Raw genomic sequence first — 24,651 nt, 5'->3', positions numbered from 1 at the left:
TGGTGACCAACACCACTGAGACCCCAGGTAGCATCACAGTGGCTAATTCAAGACAGAAACAAGTTCCATTACAGTTAAGTGGCAAGGGATGATGCAGCACTAACCGTGGCACAGAAAATCCTTGCCAGAGGTGCCTGCTCTTCTTGGTAGAATTCACAGTGATAGAGGAATATGTTTTGATTGAGAGAAATTGTGCTCCATGCATGTTTATTTGGCTTTTGGGGGTTTTTTTTCCCTCTACTAAGCTTAACCATGTTGGCTCACTTGCATTATCCTCTTTACCTGTAAAAGCATTTAACAAAACCCCCTTGATGCAGGGGTAATACAAGAGGGCTCACTGTGGCTCCTTTAATAAGTCCCAGGGAAAGCTGGATATATCTTCTTTGCATTTAGCTCAAACTGCCTCTGCCTTTCTCCAGAACAATGTACCCCTCAGGGTGAGGAAAAGTCCTTATACCAACAGTATGGTACTGAGTAGAAGAGAGAGAAAGTTCTTTGTAATGGCCCCTACTCCCAAAAAACATCAAAGGGGATGGCTGCCTGTGGGAATGAAGAACGTCTTACAGGTCTGGACAACTGTGGGGGCCCAAAAGAAGGAGATGAAGGAGCAGTGATGAGAATAGACTTTCCGGTTCAGGCTAGAGGTGCCTCTAAATCCATACAGAACACTGCAGACAGGCAGGTGAGTCCTTGTTACAGAGTCCTAGTTCCTCCAAGACATTCAGGCAAGGGGCCAAGGCAGTGAGGTGTTTCTCAAGGCAACCACATTGCCTTCATGGAAAAACTCCCACCAAAACCATGTTACAGACAGTGCAGAGTCCAGATACTCCCTAAGGAGCCAGAGCAATAGAAATGCAACAGGAAGAGAGCTTCCCATGCCTGCCATTACTGAATACCAAACAGAGAATGCAAGCCCACAGGGATATGTTGTCTTCTGTCCTGTCAGTCACAGATGTGACAGCTGGGACCTTTAGCGACTGTCAAAAGAGGAAAACCAAGGCACTCCAAATGCCAAGACTGTCAGCAGCATAATTAACATGTCATGTATGGTCTGCTCAAAAGTGCAACACCTACTGCACCTCCAACAGACAATGTTGCCCAGCTGGTAAATCCTGCACCTTGCAATAATGTCTAAGTTACTGAAGAAATTAAGAAAAAACACAAACTGTAGTGTTTAGAAAGACAGAAATCAGTTTGTAGCCCACGGAGGAAGGGTTTCAAGGGCATTGCTTCTCTCACTCCTGAGGCATGTCTTTGGAAATTCATACCCAGTCATATTCTTACAGAACATCTGTTTCACATGGGCAGAACATATGAAACAAAAAGGATGGAAGCAAGTTCTGCAGGGAATTTATAAGCCAAGACACGTTTGGGGATCTCAGCAGATGTGGTGTGCTTCCTGCTAACCTGCAAGAACCAAGCACCAGGTAAAAGGGAAAATTTCTCTCCCATCTCTGGTAGCATACTTTGGACAGACTTAAAACTTAATGTGAAATGACAAGCAACAGAAAGAAAAACCCCATGTTGTGAAAGCCAGCCCATACAGAGAGGATTGCCAATTCTCCCCCTGCACAGATAAAATGGATGTGTGTGGTTAAGTGCAGGACTGTCCCATTTAAGGTAAAATACTTGGTGCAACCTAGATGAATGCTCAGCCTGAGAAAAATCTAAGGTTTCATTTGAACAAATGCAGACCTGTAGCCATGACTGACCAAAATGACCAGGCCAAGGACAGCACCTGAACCCACTATTCAAACATACCTGAGCAAGCTCACTATCCCACTGCTTAGAAGTACAGAATTGGTGCCAGCATGGGCTCTGCCACAGCTGATCTCTGACACACCAATCAGGGGAGGCACTGGAAAGGGAAACTTGGAGGGTGAGGTCCAGGTGTTACTGTAAGGAACAGTGGACCTGTAAGGCCTGGGTAAGACACAAGGAAAGAAGAGAAAAAGCAAGCATGCAAGAAAGGTACAAGAGAACTTCAAAAGTGATAAGTCTGGTAAAAGAGTAAATTTTTATAGAATGTAACAATTAGCAATGGAGACATACAAAGAAGTTTTATCTATAGACTAGTAGAAAATTTAAAATCATAATAAAATAAAGCCAATCTATTTCTGCATAATAAATATATTGCTCCCCCTCTTCTTTCAGATTGAATTAAAATTATGCAAGTTAAGGATATCTTACAAACAACAAAGAATCTTAGTTTAGAAAATATTTGTGAAGGAAGTTCTCCTCGCTAGTTTCTGTTTCTGAACAAATGATTTGGAAAAAACCCTCTTCAATGATACCACTGGCTCCTCAAAAATAGAGGATCTGCAGTCCAGTTCTTGTCTCCACATTACTCTCTTGTCTCACAAACAGAAAAGACCTGACCCTGTGGTCAGCCAATCGGTTCCATTAAAGAGTTTGATCAGGAGTTCCTATATCAGAACAAATGGAGAAAAAAAAAAGCAGAACAAAGAGGTGAAATGGACACCTTGCACTCCTGATGACAGAAAAGGAGTTTCTGAGTCACGCAGAGAGCTCTCAACACCCCGATCAGATGGAGACAGGATATAGCACTATCTGAACACATGCTCAAAATGCTTTGGAGAGAAGAAGTTATATCCAAACTGCTGCTGTAGGCAGGAAGGTCATGCTGGGATTATAATCAGCTGTGTGAATGAGCACAGAGACATACCACATTTGGCTAGATGATTTTTTTGTTAAGACTTGCCAGTGGTACAGGGGAAAAAATTGCCCTTATAATGAAAATTATCTCATTTGCAGCTCTGTGATAAATAGTATTTATCATGAATCTTTGATTCCTCATGCTGCTATTGCAGCTCCTCTGGGATGGCATTAATGTACCATTTCTCTCCATGGCTCCTACTTATCTCAAACAGCCTCTGCTACAAACAGGGTTTTTACCCCTGGCCTGTGAAATTTCTTGAATTATCTGATAAGGGCCAGTTTCAGCCACAATCACAGCAGGTCCAGGATTCTGCCCAAATGTTATGAAAAAATTTGGGTCAACTGCACTATACACAGCAGTGTGAAGATAAGGGTTTTACTGAAACTTCTTTGCAGAGGCATATAAAAATTGAGCATAGCTTCATCATTCAGTAGAAGCACACTCATCTCATGCAATCAAAATCATCAAAAGGGATTGTACAGAAAGGAGTGTGTATTTTTAAAAAGTTATCTTTAACTAAGGTCTAGCACCAGACAAAAAAAGTGAATATTTAAGGAAGTTAGACAGCAGCACATCTTAAAAAACAATAATTAGCACACACTAGCTTATATTTTCAAAGCATTTTACAAAAACATGAATTAATTAAGCCTCACAACACCCTTGTGAGATAGTTAAGTATTATTAGTCCCATTTTAGAGACAGACAAACAGGCATGAAGAGAGTATAACCTGCTCACCACCACACATGTCAAATCCAGGTACAGAACATCAGATTTTCCATTTTTTGCCATGTGTAGTCAGATCTCTTAAAAGCTTCTGGTCTTTAATTTAAATGGTTTCCTCTCATCCCTTTTAAGACACCTGTACTTATTTCAGTCTGATATGAAAAGGTACTTACCAAGTGCTATTCAAAGAATCACTGAATGGTTTGGGTTGGAAGGGACTCTAAAGAACATCCAGTTCCAACATCCCTGCCATGGACTGGGACACCTTCCACTAGACCAGGTTGCTCATAGCTCCATCCAACCTGGCTTTGAACACTTCCAGGGATGAGGCATTCACAGTTTCTCTGGCAAGCTGTTCCAGTGCCTCACCACCCTCACAGTAAGGAATTTCTTCCCAATATCTAATTTAAACCTAGCCTCTTCCAGTTTAAAGCCATTAACCCTTGTTCTATCACTACACACTCTTGTAAAAAGTCAGGAGAGGTGCTCCAGCCATCTGATAATCTTTGTAGTCCTCCTCTGGACTTGCTCTATTATGCTGGGGGCCACAGAGCTGGACACAGTACTCCAGGTGGTCTCATAAGAGCAGAATAGAGGGGAAGAATCACCTCCCTTGACCTGCTGGTCATGCCTCTTTTGACGCAGCCCATGATGCAGTTGACTTTCTGGAAAAGTAATCAACTCATTCCAGGAACCTCCTGAATTGCTTATGCCCTGCTGTGTTGCCTCTTCAACAGATATGAGGTGGCTGAAGTCCCCCATGAAGACTAGGCCTTGTGAACAGAAGGCTGAGGGTTTCATCTACTGTCTTCCTGGCTGGGTTACGCGTAGCAGATCCCCTCTGTCACCTGTCCCTGCCCTCCCTTTAATCCTGACCCATAGGCTCTTGATGTGCTCCTCATCCATCCCTAGGCTGAGCTCCATGCACTCGGGATGGCGCTCCATGCTCTCCAACCAATCACTGACATAGAAGTGACAGCTCCTCCTTGCCTCCAGTGCCTGCTCTCCCTAAAGGGCCTCTATCCTTCCATTCCAACACTCCAGCCATACGAGTTATGCCACCCTGTCTCTGTAACAGCCCTGCATGCCTGAGCACACTGCTCACAACAAACAAGCAGAATTAGGAAAAACATTTTTTATAAACTCTGTGTTACTGGAAGCTGTTTAACAAAAGACTTGTCATCGGTATTTCCATACTGCCAGTGTCACTTCTCATCAGGCACCTGCCATCTGGAAACTTGCTGAGGCCTATCTGTAATGCTGGGACAGCTCAGAATCCGAAAAAAAAAAGGCTTCTTTACTTCTTCCCTACAAGGAATCTCTCTCTGGCAAGGAGTCTTCTCTAGAAAGAACTCTTACGAATACAACTGCACTGAAAGCAAAGAAAGATTTTTATTGAGAAGACCCTCACCAAATCACTAGGCTGGAAGAGACCTTCAAGATCATCAAGTCCAACCCAGCCCTAACACCTCAACTAGACCATGGCACTGAGTCCCACATGCAGTCTTTTTTTAAACATATCCAGGGATGGTGACTCCACCACCACCCCAGGTAAAGTATTTCAATACTTTATCACCCTTTATGTAAAAAACTTTTTCCTAATATCCAACCTACATTTCCCTTGGCGCAGCTTAGGACTGTGACCTCTGGTTCTGTCAGTTGCTGCCCGGTGAAAGAGACCAACCTCCACCAGACTACAACCACCTTTCAGGGAGCTGTAAAGAGTGATAAGGTCACCTCTGAGCCTCCTTTTCTCCAGGCTAAACACCCCCAGCTCTCTCAGTTGTTCCTCACAGGGCTTGTGTTCCAAGCCCCTCACCAGCCTCATTGCCCTCCCCTGGATGTGCTCAAGCATCTCAATGTCCTTCCCAAACTGAGGGGTCCAGAACTGGACACAACACTCAAGGTGCCTCACCAGTGCTGAGTACAGAGGAAGGATGATCTCCCTGCTCTTGCTGGCCTCAAGGTAAAGCTAAGGGCACAAATGTATGTCAGAAAAATCTAGAAACATTCATCTATTGTACTTTTGTTGCTTTTCTCTGAACTCACTTTATATGAGAAATGGTCTGGAGGCATCAGACATCCTGGGAGCAAGAAAATGATTCTTTATAGTCACTTTGAGAAGACAAGTTCCCTTATCATATCACTCTTGCCCTGAATTAGTAAGTGACAGAGTAGGATTAAACTTCCAAACTACCTGAAAGTTCAAAGATTTAACTCTACAAACCACCAAATTTAATTTTAACTGGCAAATCTGGCAGATCTACTGCTGCCTTTTTGCAAACCCAGGTCCCAGGTGTTAGTGGAGATGTAGAAATAAAAATAGTCTTATGTCCATTAGACACTATCCAGAGTCCAGGAAGTTAGTTTCATGACAGCTTGATCTGAAGATCCTCCCCATACTTTTGGATCAACTTCACATGGTTATGGTCCACTGACCATTGCTCTGGGAGGTGTTTGGGCTTCATGCTGTCCAAGAAATGCTGCCGCCAGCGTCTTTCCAGCTGCATGAGAGAGCGCAGGCCTCCTTTAGCACAACACTGCACCACCTTCAGTCCATGTGGCACGTAGCTCTCATTGCAGATCCTGCCAGGACACAAGCACAATTTATTTTCACACAAGCCCGCTGTCAGACTCCAGATCTGTCTCCAGTGAACAGCAAGACACTGAAGATACTTTCAGCTGCAGAGTTTAATTATAGAAAAAGGGTAAGCTAACCAAGAGGGAGAGTTTTAAGCTTTGCTTCAATGCCAGACTGGTTTTGGAACACAGTTACACTGTAAAGCTGGTTTCTCTGAATGGAGAAAGTGTTCTTCTTTACAGCAACACTAAACAAAGCTCTTAAGGTCCATTACAAGCTCCTCAGGAGACTGAAAATTTCTCAAGGCAAGAATTATATGACCCTTCAGAGTGCTGAGCCTGTCACTGAATTCCCTGCCTGGATGAGTTCTGAGTTACAACATCTGCACTTTACAAACAACAGCGAGCATAACAAGGAGAAGATACTCATTTCAAACAGAGACTAGACACTTGTTAAGAAAAGATATTTGGGGAGACTTTGAGAAAGTGAAAAAGACTTCTGATATGACTGTCCTTCAGACTCTTTTCCTGATCTGTCCTTCAAAAGAAGTATAAAAATGTTGGAGGAGAAGATGGAGAGCAAGAACAGAAGACTGGTGAGGAGGAAGAGAAAGCGGGAAAGAAACAAGAGCTGCAGTTCAGAGACCAATGGTGGGTTGAGGGGAGATGGGTATAAACAAAAACAAAACCAGTAAGAAATGCAATACAAACAACTAAAAACCTTACACTCAGCCTACATGGGCTTGCTATACCTGGTTTCCAGATCAGCTGCTGCCTGGAGCATCTCTGGAGTGACTGTGTCTGTGTTATAGAAGTCCTTGATGCCTTGCAGCAGCTCTGCCCTGCGGGGGTCAGGCAGGCTGTCTGCATTCAGCAGGGCGCGCGCCCCCGAGCGCACTTGCCTGCGCAGAGGGTCCTCCAGGAGACGCACACCCTCCTCGGAGCCAATGGGAGCCCCAAACTCCTGGGCCAGCTGCTGCTTCAGGTGGTTGTCATAGTAATTGGAGATGGCATGGCAGGATGTGCAGAGGAGGAGCACATCGTGTGAGTTGTGGTCTTTCATCTGGATGGGGAAGTGTCTTCGGTATTCATGAGGAACAACATTCTTCCTAGAGAAGACAAAACAGGCAGCTCATTGCATTTGTCTGGAGCTGCTGCTACCCAGTTCCTCCTCTTCCTGCCACAGAAAGGGTCAGCTAAAACTAGAAGTCCAGGTAAGCAAAGATTATCAGGACATGTAGTACAGAAAGTGATTATTTCTATTATTTTCTGCATGTCTCTTTTTTCTTTTCCAAAAATTCATCACTTTCAATTAAAGATTCCTACTGTAAAAAAAAAACCTAAAAATCAAGTAATGCACTATGAGAAGTATACTTCTCAACTAATCAGTAGCAGACAAAAAGACAAAGAGAAAAATCTTGTTCTTTTTGACCTCATCAGCTTTAGGCTCACCTAAACCTTTCAAAAGTAAAGGATTAAGTAGTGGAAGGAATAGTACAGCTCTTTTCGGATGGGTATGCCACCCACCCACTCTGTGTCAGCACACGGCTGCCTCTGTCACTCAAACTGCAGCACATACATGTTCCACAGGCTTTGATCTCTCCTAGGATCAGTATCTCCTGCCTCTGTAAGAGGAAAGGCTGGTCTCTTCAGTGTCTCACACAGCCAAACAACTGTGTGTTGTGTCCCAACAGGATATGAAGAAGCACAATGTTTCAGGCCACTAACCAAGCCTCTGGATGCCAAAGTTGATGCAGACCTCAGCCCTGTTTTAGAAGATGCAATTTCCTCCTACCCACTAAACAACTCACCGGATATAGGATTCTCGCTTGCCACACACAACACAGAGGTTTTCTTTGACTGTCAGATAATAATCAACCTGGGACTCGGGACGTCCTGAAGGCTCAAAACGCAGCTTCACAACAAAAGGGTCTGTGCTAACTAGCTCTAAAAGGATAAAGGCAAAGAGAAAATATTCAAGACAAATTGTATTGGAGAGCTAAAATAACAATGCTACAATGTAAGACTCATCCTAGTGAATCCCCAACAGTACTTCCAATAAGAAAGGATACCAAAAAAATCATGCTCCATTAGGAAGATGAGAGAGAGGGGAGAGAGAGGAGAGAGAGAGGGGAGAGAAAGAAGAGAGAGAGGAGCATTTCAAATACCAACAGGAAAATGGTATGCCTACCTCCAATCCCCTTGTCCAAATACCACTGAGCCTTCTTGCGATCACAAGTGCACAGGGGCTGTCCATCTGGTGCGTGCAGGAAGCAGTTGTCATACAGTGGAGATTTTCTATGAAACAAGGCCAGTATTACAGCGGCTATAATAGCATGCAAAAAACCCCAGAGCTTTCTATAGCCCTGTGTGCCACACTGCAGTTCAGGCAGCTTCCTCTGAATCACAGGAGTACCCCTAAACACAAACTCCATAGTGCTGAGACTCCATAGTCTGCTGCTTAGGGAAGCAGTACATCTGAAAATTTATCCAGGGTTCACCAACTGACTCTAAGGCATCTTTGCTCTCCTGCTGCCAACAGAATTGTAACTCTTGAAACCCAATTTTCAAGAGATGCCATCACTGAAGACAGCATTTAAAAAAAATTGAAATAGAAAACAAAAGAGAATTGAAGTTACAAAAGATGATGAGCTAAGAGTAAGCTCAGAGAGCATTTACTTACAGGCAAGGCACTTTCAAGGATCGGCTTGGATTGGATTTTAGTGTTTTTTAATGAAAACTTTTCTAAAATTTCATGTGAATAGCAATTACTTTATTCACTCAAGAGAAATGGTCCAAAAACACTCCTGCACTGGGAACCTGAACACATGAGTTCAGCACTGGGAACTTGAACATATGAGTTCAGGAGAATAACAAAGCTGAGCTGATGCCCTCAAACACAATCTTTGGCAGTGACAAGAAGTCCTGTGTGAGCAGTCTCTGGCAGATTGTGGCAGTGTGTGGAAGGGCTCTGTTTTGCAGAAAACATTCCTTACTCTGCCAACCTCCTTCAAACAAAATTGAAGCATGGAGCAGGCTGGGCTCAGAGAGGACCTGGGAGGAGCTGGCCAGAGATGTCACAATACACTGCAGAAAAGTTTCCTTTCCTCTCTACAGCAAGATTGTACAAATTAGTTCTCAGCAGAGCTCTACCAGTTAAAAAGGTTGATTCATAGGCTATCTCCTTCCACTGAGCATCCACAGCTCAACTCAGCCACCATGATAATTTCAGTACTTCCCAACTCTAAATGAATAAACATTAAAACTTAACAGACTTAAACAGAAAGGAAGAGTGAAAAAGGACTTTTGAAACCACATCCAGTGTTATCACAGACTAGAGCCACATTGCAGTAAATACTGTAAAAAGCAGTGAGTCTACAGATCTCTCATGAAGTCAAGCACAGTTAAAAACAAAAAGTAAATAAACATATATGGAGAGATCTTAATTTATCTTGGAATGTAATTTTGTTTAAATTTTAATCCTCCCATGGGATGCAGTCCTCCTGTTTTGTATTACACAGACTCCAAAAAAAATTAAAATAAATATGAGGGTCTTGCTCTGTAAAACAGAATACTGTTAATTACTGCTAATGAAATCAATACTATTGACTACACTAAAATTTCTCCACTGCCAATCCAATAAACTTGAAAAAAAGAAAACAAATACAAAAATTTGTTTCCCAAAGATATTTTCATGTAATTTTAGTTATGTCCAATCACAAATTTTATTAGATTGTATCCTAACAAAAGCAAACATACAGATACCCCAGATCTTCCACTGCACTGAGCTTAAAGCAACTTTTCCAACTTGTTTTTAATTTAAAAACAACTGAACTCTTGCTAGCAAAAGCTCCTAAGAATTTAGGATTCACTCCAAAAAATCACCTGCAAGGATGGTAATCCTGAATCCAGCAATAGCCGTCTCTGCAAGGCTAAAGCATCACTTTTCTTTCCTCTTGCCCCCTGGCCAAAAGATAAGGGCACTGCTTTGCTGCTACCACAGGCTGTTCCTCCCTGTACCCTCTGGCTCCTCACATAACATGTCTTACCCCTGCTAACCTCAGCTTTCAGCCCTGCTAGCTCTGTGGCTATGGTGACATGGGACAGCAAAGGAAAAACAACAGTCCACGAGGCAGATCCTGATGAAAGGACAAGCTCTGTGCAGTTGTCACCTTTTCCTTGGAGAAGACAGGGCACAGCTGTTTGAGCAGCAGACTCACAGAATCACAGAACATGCCAAGTTGGAAGGGACCCCCCAGGATCATTGAGTCCAACTCCTAGCCCTGCTCAGGACACCCTGGACACCCAAGAACAACACCTGGAAAGCCAACTGCCTCCTGCTAGGATTCTGCTCTCTGGCTAATGCTTCCACACGGGAGGGAGGGAGGGAGGGAGGCAGGAAGGAAGGCAGGAAGGAAGGCAGGCAGGAAGGCAGGAAGGCAGGAAGGCAGGAAGGAAGGAAGGAAGGGTAAAACTTAAAGACACCACCTCAACTTGGTCATGATCTAAGTAGAGATCTAAGTGCTGCCCCCACTTTCAATATCACCTAGAGGAAAATGAGGAAAACAGAAACAGGATCTGACCCCCATGACTGTTAGGTCCTGTGTTGCCTTTCCTAGCTCACATGAGCTACTTTGTTTAATGACTAGAGCATGAGGAAACACTCAGGGTTTTCCACATGCAATGCAAAGAGTAAGATGTGCTCATACACTCACCTTGCAGAATATCCCACACCCAGAGGCTTTCGCTTCTGCCTCCGTGGATCTCTCATTTGCTGATTGCCAGAGGGTTGGCCGTTCACCCAAGACTTCCGATTCTTTGTTTTCTGAGGGGAACGTCCCTCTCCACTCTTCTCCTCTCCTGTGCTGCCACTCTTTCTTCCTCTAAATGGGATATCCACCAAGCCCTGGCATTTACCCCGGGCTTTCTCCCAAGCAGTGACAGAGTTTTCACCTTCAAATGTAGCAGGGAAGCTGGTAAATCCCAGCAAACGGAAGAACAGAGCCACTGAGACCTGGGCATCCCTAGCAGCATAGAGAACCTGCAGAAAAGCACAGAAATTAAGATACTGACAAACAGCAAATACTCCCAACATTATCAGTCTTTAGCACAAGGTACAGTAAAACCAGAAGCTGGATTCATTTCCTTTTGAAGTTCACATGAAGTTTTGCAAGTTTGAGTGGCACTTTCATAACAACACCACATCCCACTACCTTGGGGTAGTGCCCCCAGGAACTGCAAAATGTATTTAGGTCAGACATCCTCACATCCCACCAATCCCTCCTCCATAAAAAGTTCCCTTTTGGCACACTGGCTAAGAGTATTCAGCACGGTTTTTTGTCCTGTCACTCCCTCTGCTGGTCATTGCTTCTGCAGGCATGTGCAGCTTGACTAAAGAAACTGGGCAGTCGGGGAAAACTCAGTGCTCTAAAGGTGAACAAGATTTCCAGGGTCTCTCTAATATTGCACTGACTGCTACAGACTGAAGAAAATAATAAAGAGGTGAGGTTTTGGAAACACTTCTTCAAGATATCTTGTCTCATAGATCTTTCAGGACTAAAGGAAAACAGGGTAAAGAATCCAGGGAGAATAGCAGAAAATTATCTTAAAGGGAAAGGAGGGGAATGCAGGCAGTGAGTCTGAAATTAACTTTAGGCCCTGTCACACATAAGGGTTTGAGGAATAATCTGAAAAGGCTCAGATTTCCCTGTTGTAAAGCCTCTTTTGCAACTAAGAAGGTTACTTTTCTTCCCAAAACAGTAAATTGAAGTGGGGAACACACCTGATCTTGTGTCAGTTCTTCTGCTTCCCAGTTGCTGCAACGCACATGAGGAGATTTGTCAAGTGGGAAGTTCAGGACTTTTTCAGCTAAAGACTTAAGGCTAAGGCAGTTGTGAAGTAGATCCTTCCTTCAATTCAACAAAGAAAGTGAAACAAATATATTAAAAATGAAACTATACACTCATGCAAATTCAGATGGCCTCTGAAGAGAACCTGTGAGAACACAATGCACATGATGCATGACTCAAACAGCACACAGCTGCCTCTCAGCTTTACAGGCCCTCTCACCCCCTCTACTAAAATGTTCTTTCTAGATTTAGTAATTATCTTGTGTCTGCAATATGCAAAGCAGGCAAGGCTGGAGTTAGTAACATTTAAGGCTGAAGTGTTTGGCTCTGAACTACTCCCTTCTGAACTAAAGAGGCCCATCATTCAGTGATGGACCACTTTTCTGAGGGATTCATGAGAAGCCCAAGAACCAGGAAGAATCCCGGCCACTGGAGACAAGAAGTCCATCCTCAGTGTTAAAAAGGCACCAATAGGTCAGCAAAAGTGTGGCCCAGATCACTAACACCACATCCAGGCACACATATAATTGTACATGAAGAATATTTGCAAGTAAAACATCTTGTTTCAGGAAGAGTAAAAGATAAGAAAATGGCATCCATCACAAGTGTAACCTTTCCATAGAAGAATTGTTATTAAAAGAGAAAATTGGAACTGGTTTATTTAGTAACATTTCAAGAAATCTTGAAATTCAGCAGTTCCATTTACATCCCCTGTGCACATTTAACTCACACTTCTTTTCAGTGTATTCAAACATCTGCTGACACAGTGTTCATTCTTACTGCATTAAATCACTGTGCCTGGACTTCTTAAAAGCTGAATCATGGTACACAGAGAAGTCCACAAAGGTATCAGTCTGTGAGAGAAGACTAACGGACACAATTAGCAAATGAAATCCTCATTAAGATTTCATTTCCCTTAAGATCACAGAATAGAAGCATGACAGGCTCTTGGGCTACAGCTATCAATGCCCATTTTCTAAAGCCACCCTAAGAATTCCAGACATACCAGCCTGATATCATTCAGCTTATGCAAATCACCTAAGATACATTTCCAACTTTCCAACAAATGAGGCCTCAAGCAGACCTACCTCTGTGTTCAGACACTTAACCTCTGTGTTCAGGCACTTACCGCTGTCTCATGGCTAAATACCGGAGATCCATGCTCCCTTTGACTGGAAGACCATAATCATGAAGCAATTTGCAAGCATCTTCCCAGCATCCTACCCCAACTTTCAACACAGCACTATCTGCCATGATGTCCACCAGGGTCTTTGGAAGAGTCTGGCCACCAGCAACAAGCCTGGGCAACCGAAGAAGAATGCAGAGGCCACTGGAAGAAGCCATCTGCAACAGGGATACAGGATTTGCTTTTCCCTCCACAGATACCTGTAATGAAATAAAAAATGAAAGTCCAGGTTATTGTATTATTAGTAATACCAGAGCTGAAGCAAATTGCAAAAAAGGCCACTGAAAGCAGGAAATACTTATCAGTTTACACAGTATTGTATTACACAGTATTGTCTACACAGTAAAGTATTGTTACATGTCTCTAAAAATTCATGGCAAATTGTGTGGTCTTTTTCACAGTATTACTGTGCCCAAGCTACTTCTTGCTACATTCCCACATGACGATCTTTCCCCCTTTCACCCTTCCCCTTCATAGCTGAGCTGGTAGAAGAAATCAGAAACATTTCTGAATCCACATCAACACAAAGCCACCCACTATATAAATGCGTATGGCAAATACATTGCTTAGCTGTGGCTTATACTAATGACTGTGGGGTGAGTAAATTTCCAGTCAAAACAATGGCAAAGCCAGGCTTTATAAATTACTTTAAGCCTGTTTGAGATATCACACATACAAATGTACAAGCAGAAGAGGAACTTTGTTTTCTGGTTGTCCCAGTGAGTTTTATCTATGTATCAGCATTATCCTCCTTTTCGGACTTAACATTCTTAAGATATTGTTTCTTAAATACGTAGCTAGATTTAAAATAGCGTAAGCCAAGCTACTTCTAGTAAATCACCTTTAAAGAGATATTACACCAAACACATAATGCTATATTTAGCCATACAACTGTTACTATATTTAGTAAAGTCGACTTATCAGGGAACTCAGGAAACAAATACAACTGGTGAATCAAAAACTTAGCATATTTAAACGTTAAGAAGAAACAAAATTAGCATCTGCTTCACTGCCATCATGACAGACAATCACAGTTTCAATAGTCAACACACCGTGGTATCTGTTTAAGCAAAGAAATTGCTCCACCTTCAATGATTTCCCCATGCAATTTGCAATCTAAAGGAAGGAGAGGCGCTTCTTGATCACTCACCCATTCACAATCAATTCCAAGAACCGGCCACTTCTCCAGCTCCTTCTTCAGCAATGGTTCAGCATGATCCCACTCCTCCTGCTCTGAAACTATCACTATGTCTGCACCTAGGGTCCTCTCTACCCAGCAAAAGGTGGGAGATCTGAAGAAGGAAAGCACCTTCTTATCCTCTGCTTTAATGAGTTTCTCATCTCCTGACTTTCCTGCTGCTTCCTCTTGCTGACTACTACAGCGTGTTTTTCCTTTCCGACGCTGGGTCGCTTTCCACAAAACCAGGCCCCCCAGTGCAACACCCAGCAGGGTCGCCAAAGTAATCGTCACGGCTGTTTGCTTGGCCATTTTTTATTGCCCTTTCTCCTCTTCACCTCATCCTCTCAAAACAGCATCGTGGGATTTCATAATGGCCTGCAGTGAAAAATAAGAGAGGAAGAAATTAAAGACAACTTAATAAAATGTGTTTAGAGATATTAAACACATGCAATGCTATCACAACAAGGTTCTAGCCATAACTTGTAATCCTGACAGAAAAAAGTTCCGGGTCCCACTTTGATAAACTGGGGGCCTGGGGACAGACTGCTGCAGTGATGCATTCGGCAGGAAGAGGAGACTGAACGCTGCTGTTGATCACACCACTAAAAACTTTAAAGGGAATCCATTCAATTAAACTGGTGCAACTTCCACAAACTCTGCTATTCCAAAAATAACCTAGTCACGGTTATTATCAACACCTTTAAGTTCAGTTTGTAAGTAGATCAACCTAAACAAGGCCAAAATGAAATTGCTGCAGAATAAGCATGTCAGTTCACGCATTAGTAAATAAGAGGCATTTATTTGTCCATCACATTCACATCCATACTAGGGTCAAATGGTCTTTAGGCACTGAAAAGCCCTAAAACAGCAGCATCTTACTTAGCTGTCCCTCTATCATACAGAAGCTTAGTACCCCTTCAATAAACTGAAATCAGTTCTGCTCCTCTATCCCAGCTCATCACGTTGTTTCTAAAGGGCTGTCCTTGCGCTCGCTTCCCCACAAGGAGAAGTTCGGGTGTCGATGCTACTCCAGCATCGATGCTGCACAGCCGCTCCCAGCACCCCGAGCACGGCCCGGGCACCTTTCCGAGCACCCCCGAAGCAACAGGTCGTCCACGGCCACCCCGTAAACTGAGTGCCAACACCGGGGGCATCGAACCCGCCCGCAGCCCTCTCCCTCGGTCCAACAAGCCACTGCCCCTCTGGGAACCGGGGGTGCCTGTGATCCTTGTGCGGGTCCCCCGCCGAGGCAGGAGAAGCCCCGGTAAGACGCCCCGGCCCCCGCTCAGCCCCGGCGGCAGCGGCGCGCCGAGGCCCGGGGGCGGGCCCAGGATCCCAGCCGAGCGCTCCTCCGGGCCGCTGCCAGGCCCGCCGGGATGGGGCAGGCGGGGGCATCCGCGGCTCCCCTCGGCATCAGGGGAAACGCGCTGCCCACTTCAGGTTCGGTCGCGGTTATCTACCCCGGGAAGAGGCCCGAACGCCAGGACCGAGCATGCGGGAGGCCGCGGGTGCACCGGACCGCGCACCGGGGCACCTGCAGCCGCAGCCGCGGCCTCTCCGGGATGCGCGCAGCAGCCTCTCCCCCGCGGCCGGCCCCGCCGCCCGCCCGCGGCCCCGCCGGGCGCCCACCGATCCGCCCGCTGCCTGCGTCCCGCGGAACGGCTGCGTCCGGCCGCAGGAACGCCCCGCGGGGCAGTCGCCACACACACCGGGAGCCTTAGAGTGGCGGACGCTTCCTCTGTGGCGGCGGTGCGAGTGGGCGGCGGGCGCCGCCATGTTGTACGGCAGCTAGTGGCGGGGCGGCTGGGCAGGCGCCAGCGTGCCTTCAGACGGGCAAAATGCTGGCAGGAATACTGAAAAACCGGCTCCTTTTAAAGCGGGTTTTGGAGTGAAAAGTGCGGTGTGTTGTCTGCGACTAGGGAGGGCTTGAGGAGCGAGCCGCAGCGGGCATGAAGTCGCCCACATGTAGAGCACCGCGAAACCCCTGGGGCAGGAGGGACCAGATAGAGTGGGAAGTAAAGAACAAAGGCAGCCGGGAAAATAAATAGCAAAAAAAAATAGCAAATAAATAGCAGCCACCTCCAAAGTGGCAAACTGGAAGAAAACAAAGAGGGAACAAATCAAATGGAGACTGTTAAGAAATTATCAGAGGAACATGTCACTTAATCATGACAAGTGATTGTTACCCCGTGTGTATGGAGAAATAGGAATGTTAGAAGTGACACCACAAAACCTGGACAGTGAGTATACAGGCAGATGCTGTATCCAGAGTTTCGATCGTCAAGGTTTGAGGTCATCCCTGTTAAAAAGCAAACGAGTTTCCAGCCCAAGCTCCTTTCCAAAGATGAGGATGTGAGCACCCAATTTCTTCGAATTCCTTTGCAATTCTCAGTAGCTCCCAGATTTTGTGCTGTTAGCTTTCCACCGAGCTGCATCTATTTGAAGTAGAGACTGAACCCACAGAAAATACTGTGCTAAATCAATTTAACGGCATCAAACTCTGTTTTGTTTTAACTTTGCCACTTGTAGTCATCACAGTAGGAGGATGTCCCAAGCAGAGATTTGGTATTTAGCAGACCTGTTGTCAAAAGAGTGCAACAAAATGGCTAATGGTTGGCACTGGCAAAAATCTTCTATAGAAGCAGTATTTTTCTCAGTCTGTAACTCATCTTTATTTTCCCCCTTCTTTTTTTTCTTAACTCAGGAATGAGGTGCTCAGACATGCTGATAGCTCACAAGGAAAACAGGTGATTTTCAGAACACTTTTCTGAGCAAATAAGGGCCTCTCCTTATCAGAAATAAGATATCAAGGCTAATAAAGGTTAAGCAGCTACTTGTTCTAATGACCTGATCTATGCCAGCATGGTGTGGCTGTATCAGGTCTCACTGGTGCTGGGGTAGGATCAGAGTTTTGTTTTCCATTGACTTGCATCTGTATTTTGAATGTACAAATACAACATGTACAAATGTACAAAGTCAAAGTTCAAATGTACAAATACAAAAACATAAGTGTTTCTGCAAAGCCTCTCAGTCTTGCTCTACAGTGACAAGACATGGATCCATTTTCGTATTAATTCACTGAGTTACGAAGCATTGCAATCTCACTGCAGTAACTCACACCTTGTCTCTGCTTCATTCTCCTCTAGAGGGAAGGTCTGCATCTCCCTTTCAGTCACACCCTGGCTTCAGCATCTCCATCCATCCCTGTGCTCCGATGCACCATGCACAGCTGACCAGCTGAACTGCAGGTCACCATGCAGGAGCCAGCACGACTCTGAAGTTGCTCACATGACTTGTGCTCAGAAGAAAGGTGCATCATGTGCATGCTCAGGAGAGAAAGCTGGAGGGGTCTGGCAGTACCTGAGTTCCCACAGTCAGATGGACATGTTCTGCCAGTTTATCTCCCTCTCTCTTCCTTTCACACATATCCCTTAAGGTATAGTTCTTTGTTTTGCATGGTCATTGGAATCTAGCATAAACCTGGATTGCCACTTGGATGGATAGTCCCATGTTTCCTGTTGTATCTGTGACTGACTGCTCACTCCCTGCTCCCTTGCTCCAGCACCCACATATCTGTAATGACAGGGTCAGAAAATCATGGAACTGATCCATCTGTAAACTAGTTCAAGGACAAAAGGTGACACCTGGGGGCACAACAGACATTTCAAGGCCCAAGTGATTGGAAAGAGAACCAAGATGATGCAGCTGGGCTCCAGGATCCAGCTGCCCTACTGTGGGGTAGGCAAGGCATCCTTAAGACAACTCTGTCAGAGCTCAAGATAAGCACAAAATAGTGAACAAATCTGCAAATAAATTGTTTATTTTCATTTCTAAAGTAATAGAAGCGTAAAGTTACAATAGAGAAAAATTAAAATACCCCAAATACCCCAATATTTATTTTATATAAAAGAAATAATATTTCTATAAAATAATTTCTATTTTATTACAAAGTGAAAACCTCACAGAGAAGATGCTAGCTTTTCTCCAAGTAAGAGGAATGTATCCCTGGTTGCATTTAAAGCCTTTATTTTTCATGGCATCACTGACATTGCAGAGTCCTGTAAGCCATAAGTCTCTTTAACACCTTGTCTTAAATCTACATAGCCATTTATTCAAGTATAAAGATTAAATTAAAAATAAGTGAAAGCAACTGATGCATGAATGCACTCTGGCAAAAAACCAAACCAAAATCAAACCAAAACCAAAAAAACCAACAAACCAACCAACCAAAAAACACCCAAAACCAAACCAAACAAAAACAAAAAACCCAAACAAACAAACAAACAAACAAAAAACAAACAAAAAAACCCCCAAAAAACAACAAAACAACAACAACAAAAAAACCCACCAAACAAACCAAAAAAGCCAAACCAAAACCAAACAAACCAAAAGTTCCCAAAACCTGATAGGGACGTTGCTGAAGATGACAAGATAACCAAGTGAGTAAACACCAACTGCTGGCTTAGCCTTACTTATAAGAAATCTGTTACAGCAGGTAAAGGGAAGCCTTTGTATGGTAAACAGCAACATTTACTTTTCTGTGTCTGTAGCCTGATGTGAGGTCTCTGTCAAAAGACTAATTTTTAGCCTGATTTCCTAAGGAAAGAAGGGTTATGAAATTACTCTATGTTGGTGTTTCTGCCTCTCGGTCCCATTACTTCCCCCACTTTCCTTGCCAAAAAAGCATGTTTAAACCATTGCTAAATTCCATCTAAATTTGTACAAAGGTAACAAGTGAAATGCAAAAACCAAATGGATGAAAAAGGTCCTAAAAAAACTGTCACTGATAAAATGGTAAGCATGTGCAGACGCTGCTTAGTATACGTATGAGAATCCACACAGCAGTACCACATCAGGACAAATCCATAGGAAACCAGGCTTCACTTGTTCTGCTGATCACAGAAAAAAGAATTATTTTTATAATGACATTAGCTCATCCTTTAGGAGGGAGAAGGCTAGGGTAAATGAGTCAGTGTTCAAAGGAAAATCAGTGATCGTGGAATATCAAAGGAGAGAGGCTCCAGTGAAGACTTAAATTGCTGGTAGCAGACAATAAGCAGAGAGCTGCATGTAGTCCCCACTAGATCATTAATAACATTCTCTTTGGGGCCCCATCCCAAGCTACAGAAAAAAGCCAAACTCCCATTTCAACTTCTAATGTGATTTATCTTCCTTCTGTCAATGCTGGTAACACCATGACTATATATGCAAACAAGCCATTTTGAGCAGGGTTTGTTTTAACAGGGTTGATACCAGGAAAGCAGTAGGGTTTCTTTCCTCAAGAAGTCAGAATGAGAGCAGTTTCAATCAACTGTGAAGCCCCATCCTAAAGATGGAGTCTCATACTGCAACCAGGTGGATAGAAGGTTTAGCTTCTGTTCAAAAGGCAATTCTGCTTCCCCCTTCTCTCTGTCAGCATTCTTCTCCAGCCGCAATTCTGCAAATACTGATACCTGCTTGATTCAAGGAATTAAGTGAGCAGAAAGCTAGCACAGCAAAAAACTGGGTTTTCTTCTGGTTTAAATTCCTTGTACTAACCCATCATACAGCCAGATCTCAGTGAAACTACATCTTAAGCCAAAAGATGAGTCAGTGGTAGCTCACTGAAGGGATCTGACAGAGTTTGCAGGTTTTGCAAAGAATCTGAAAAAAACTCAGAGGTGTAAAATGTCAGATAATCCCATGAGGATGAGTTGTATTAACATCAATCATCATCCATCATCATCAATGTATTTCTTCCTTAATTGCCAATTCTTTTCATTGCTTATATAGAAAGAGAGATTAATTTCACAATTCCATTTCTTGAAGAGCTTACCCCAGTAGTTCAGTCCAGAAGGCACACTGAGTCAGCCTCACTGTTTATGGCAGCTAAGAATATGACATCCCCCATCTCCAAAACTCATCTCCCAGCTGGGCACTCCAGACTAGTTTGTGCTGATTTTGGCACTCATTGGGACGCTTCCATGAGCCAAATAAACACATGGCAGACAAGCAGGTCCAGTAAGTAGCAGCATCAGCACAAAGAAAGGGACAGAACACAGAGCCACAGAAAAATAAAGCCACCTTTAAGTGGCCACAAATCATTAGATTGGCTTAGCTGCATGTTAAACCTACATAGCAGAACGGCAAGCCCCAAGGGGAGACATTTGAGAAAAAAGTCCTAGTTTTTCCTACCTTTCTGGTGTATTAAAGTAAGCAAAGGGAGAAAAGCCCAGAAGCCACCAAATTCTTACTAGAGGGAATAAATTACACAAGCAAAATTATTAAAAAACAAATGATGTGCCTAAAATATGATGTAGTCTTCTTGGTTTACCCTTTCTTTCTATTGCCCCTCAAAAATAATAAATATTGGTATAAATAAACAAATGAATAAAAGCCTTGACTCAGCTTCACTTTCCTAGTCATGCATTCATTCTCTCTGACTCACTCCATAGACATCCAACTATCAGTGTCCAAACTTCTCAGTTTCCACTCTGGATTAACCAAAGCAAATCAAAGGTTCAACAGAACGTCAAAAAGAGTATTTAAATATCATCCTTTCTCGCCTGACACAATCAATCATGCTTCACTTAAATCCTTGGTCTTCTGTTACCCTCCTACATTATCTCTGAGTTAGCTCTGGGGAAAGGAGCAGATCCATAAATCATCTGCAGAGAGATATTAATTTATTTGTATTTCAGATGAGATACCTCCCCCTATCCAAACTCAAAACAGAGTCTTCTCTCTTCTGTGAATGACTAGCAGGAAATTAGAGCTCAGCAGAGCTAGAACTATTCCCTGAAAGCCCTCTTATTATCTTCTTTGTGAGTGTCCGTGGATAGCACCACCAGTTTACCTGCCACTCAAGCTTATTTGTCAACTGTCAGGTCTGACTGAAATGTCTTTGTAGATCCTAGAACCCAGGGTATATACCACTTTGGCAGCTCCAAAACAGCCCTCCAAAACATCCTTGCAGCTAAGACCCTTGTTCTCTTATTGATATACAAAGACTGCCCTAATACCTCTCCCTTCAGTATTAACCAACACAGCTCCTAACACAACAGCCATTGACCAGTGGGAATGCCACAGGCTGACAACAGAGCAAAGCTGACTGTAGGCCTCCTATTAATGATCAAATACACCCCAGCCATCAAATAGAAATAACTAATGCAATTTAACTGATTCTCCTAATTCAAATTTGTTCAGAAAAATGTTGAAGGGATAACTTTGTACCAGTAGACAGTAAACACCAATCAGTTATTGTCAGTCCTTCCAGAGGCAGAACAAAAAATCTGTAGCATGGACAGAAGCTAATGTGAGTGTAATGTGACACCATGGCCATACCTCATACAGATCAATTTAGTACTTCTGAGAGACTGAGCTCTGCACAACCTTGGAATTAACAACTCTGAAACTGCAACCCAAGATTTTTTACATAGATCATTAACCACATCACTTTTCTATTTTAAGGATTCTCCTAGTTCCCTCTTCTGTATTGCATCAAACATTATTTACTTACCTTCATTTCCAAGGGCATCTACAAGTCACCCTCCTGTTCATTATCTCCCATTTCCTTTCCAGTTGACTCCTCCACTCTGTTGTCTACTTGTTGAAATTCCAGGCAAAACATTTGTTGTGCTTGATTTCATGCTGTTTTTGAGAAATGGAGGAGACTATGAACGTGCTACAGAATTAAGCAGCTCAAGCAGTGTGTGCAGACAGACTCTGGCTTCCTGTGCCCTTTGAGTCTGGCCAGGCTCAATCCAATTTGGTCTGTGACAACCAGTCTCAGTACAGCACCCCCATGCTAACATGTCCCCCAGAACAGCAACTTGATGAAGTTTGATCTGTTTGACTAACTCCTGTCAGTACATTGATTCCATTGCAAGCTGCAGAATGTTCCTGTTAAAGGAGACAAAGATGCTTCACTGATGCTACTTCAGTATGACTCAGGACAACAGTCTATGTGCTTTGGAGAGATAACAGCACTCTGGCTTTATTAACATAGACACCAGTCATTTTCCAAGGAAGATATCACCCTGTATAGGCCATGGTAACTTCCTTAGGTGTTATATTCAAAATTAATTCAAAGAAAGGAATCAAGAGAGTGAAAAGAATGCTTATCAGTACAGTTTTTTAACCTATATGGTCATGTCATTGAGCAGAACAGATTGACAGTCTGCTATAATTTTTCTTTTAAATTCTGACTGCTTAGAAATGTGATTTAAAAAACACCACAAAAACAAACAAGCAGAAAAACCCCAACAAAACAAAAACAAACTCAGTTAAATCTTTCTTAAAAATCCTGGAACTGGGGGCTCAGGAAATAGTTTTATTTCTATGCAAAACCATTTAAGTACACAGCTTTCCTAGAAACTGAATCCAGAATGTGGAGAAAAAGCACTAGAGATTTTATTATATTGCATATTTCTTTCAGTACAGAAACCAAAGGTACTCAAAGATATTCAACCTGAACAATACTTTAGGAAAGGGGAAAAAGTGAAATCTTGCTGAGTGAGCAACAGTTTCTGATATAATTATAATGGTGCAGAATGTCATGGCATACAAGCAACAAAGATATGAAATATGATTTTATAGCAATGTCTGAAGCTAAGGTAATAAACACAAACCACGATGGACAGTGTCTTTGCCTCTCTATATTGAGGGTGGCTAGACATGCTACATGGCAGTAGTTGGCCATCAACTGTAACTAGAAAACATCCTTATGTATAGTTCAGATTAGAAGAGATTAACTGCTTTGTTTTCACTTCAGTTGTGAAGCATTGTTAATTGTTAATGTTAACACTGTTAATGTAACTTCTTACATTCTTTTTTTACTCCCAATTAGAAGAGAAAGTTTTTTATTTACTTTTGTTTTGTGTTAAAATTAAGGCTATAGTGTTGTCAAATAAAAAGCTTGGTCTATGCAGGATTTGATGCTCTTTCTATAATCTTAACCAAGAAGAAACCCAAAGCACTTAACTGACTTTTTATAATGAAATAATTTCTATTTCTATGGAAAAGCTGTCACCGGAATTTGGCAGCAGTCTAAGAGTATTCAGTCATCTTGCCACATCACAGTTTATGTCAGGGCGGGTTTTCCCCATTGCTTATTTTAAAGTTTCAAGACTCCTAATTCCCAGCAGATGCAGTGCTACACAAAGATGGCCAGGATGGTTAGGCTAATTCCTCTCACCTTCTGAAAACTGTATCTTCCCTAGGTACTGGAGCCATGGGGAAATACAGACCTGAAAGTTCCAAGCTGCTCATTTTGTGCACAGGCAGCATGCAGTCAGCTGCAAGGTGGGACTGGGGGTCTGTGCAGCACCTTAGGGACATCACCCTTTGAATGACACTCCTGTTGCCTGACATGGTATCAGATGTTACCTGAGAAGTACAGGGTCCTGTGAAAGAGAAAAGATATTCTTATTCCTGTAAGGTAAAGGTTGGGGTATTGTTAAACAGTGAAGGACAACACAGGTCACTTCCACCTGGTTAGTCAGCTGCGTTTTAGGGGTTAGTTGACACTGCATGGTAAGAGAAGAAAATTTATCTGTACTTCGAGCAGTCTTCCAAGGGCTGCAGGAAGGTCTACTGACTCACTTGTGATGGGGCAGCCCTCCTGTTTTCCCGAGTGTTGCTCGGGAAGGAGCAGCAGAAAGCAAGCTATGAAACCCATAATAACTATCATAGAGAAAACAACCACAAGAACAACAAAAACCCCTTCAAACTAAATTCCAAAGCCATAATGCTTTGAATTCCCGTCGAAATCACTCAGCATTTACAGAGGACAAGCCCCACTGCAAACCTCCCCCGCACTTGAGCTGTTTTTCCCCTCATCCTCCCTCCGGTGCGTTGCCCGCCCGTTGCCCCCAGGCGGGCCGGCCGTGGCTCCGGAGCGCTCCCTTCCATTCCCCGCTCCGCGGGAGCACCTGCCTGCCTGCCCGCCTGCCCGCCCGCCCGTCGCCACCTCCCCGCCGGCCGCGGGGCTGCAGCCGGCACGGGGCACTCAGCCGGGCCGGCCGAGCGGCGGCGGGACGCGTCCTCCCGCGGCTCCTCCGAGAGACGGGCGTACCCGTTCCCCTGCAGCTCCTCCGAGTGGCGAACAGGTCCTTCCCCAAAAAGGTCCCCGGAGCGGCGAGTGTGTTCGGCCCCCTGGAAGTTCCCGCAGCGGCGAATGTGTCCTTGCCCCAGGAGGTCCTTGGAGTGGCGAACGTGTCCGTCCGTCCCCGGAGTGGCGAACGTTACCGTCCCCCCGCAGGGGCGAGGGTGTCTGTCCCCCGCGCCGCTCCAGCAGCGAGTTAACCGGCGGCGGCGCCACGCTAGAGCCGGGCCGGGAGGCGCGGGCTGCAGCTGAGGATCAGCTGCTGAGGGAAGCGGGGAGGAGCCAGCGGGATCAGGAAGCGGCGGAGTGTCTAACACCTCTCTGCCATGGCTGGCTAAAGAAAAATCATCATAACCATAACAAGGGGG

General features: G+C 44.0%; 1 protein-coding gene across 10 annotated transcripts; it reads right to left on the bottom strand.

The window, feature by feature from the left end:
• Positions 1-1,983: 1,983 nt before the first annotated feature.
• On the bottom strand, positions 1,984-24,562 carry EXD2 (exonuclease 3'-5' domain containing 2). Of its 10 annotated transcripts, XM_071427140.1 has the most exons (11): positions 24,254-24,562; positions 23,427-23,582; positions 21,698-21,828; positions 14,170-14,574; positions 12,963-13,219; positions 11,767-11,893; positions 10,700-11,025; positions 8,176-8,282; positions 7,796-7,931; positions 6,737-7,093; positions 1,984-5,990 (listed from the first exon to the last, which is right to left on the bottom strand). In XM_071427140.1, exons 4-11 carry the CDS (start codon positions 14,506-14,508, stop codon positions 5,774-5,776), a joined length of 1,866 nt encoding a protein of 621 aa, XP_071283241.1. In that variant the 5' UTR covers positions 14,509-14,574; positions 21,698-21,828; positions 23,427-23,582; positions 24,254-24,562; the 3' UTR covers positions 1,984-5,773. The 10 variants fall into 10 exon arrangements, with proteins under 10 accessions (XP_071283241.1, XP_071283243.1, XP_071283240.1 ...); XM_071427142.1 differs by lacking the exon at positions 21,698-21,828; XM_071427139.1 differs by lacking the exons at positions 21,698-21,828; positions 23,427-23,582; positions 24,254-24,562 and adding an exon at positions 15,909-16,033.
• Positions 24,563-24,651: the final 89 nt, after the last annotated feature.

Source organism: Agelaius tricolor, unplaced genomic scaffold, assembly GCF_023055355.1.
Source record: "Agelaius tricolor isolate 1412-34295 unplaced genomic scaffold, bAgeTri1.0.p SCAF_5, whole genome shotgun sequence".
Classification (NCBI taxonomy): domain Eukaryota; kingdom Metazoa; phylum Chordata; class Aves; order Passeriformes; family Icteridae; genus Agelaius; species Agelaius tricolor.
The sequence above is the reverse complement of the archived record's forward strand: the minus strand, read 5'-3'. Positions and strand labels throughout refer to the sequence as shown.

Bases quoted from the DNA above. Each gene is read 5' to 3' on its own strand.
- EXD2 (XM_071427140.1), bottom strand. From the start codon at position 14,508: ATGGCCAAGCAAACAGCCGTGACGATTACTTTGGCGACCCTGCTGGGT. The intron at 11,894-12,962 runs GTAAGTGCCTGA...GTTGAATTGAAG, and splicing joins TATTTAGCCATGAGACAGCG to GAAGGATCTACTTCACAACT. The intron at 11,026-11,766 runs GTGTGTTCCCCA...GCTTTTCTGCAG, and splicing joins AAGAACTGACACAAGATCAG to GTTCTCTATGCTGCTAGGGA.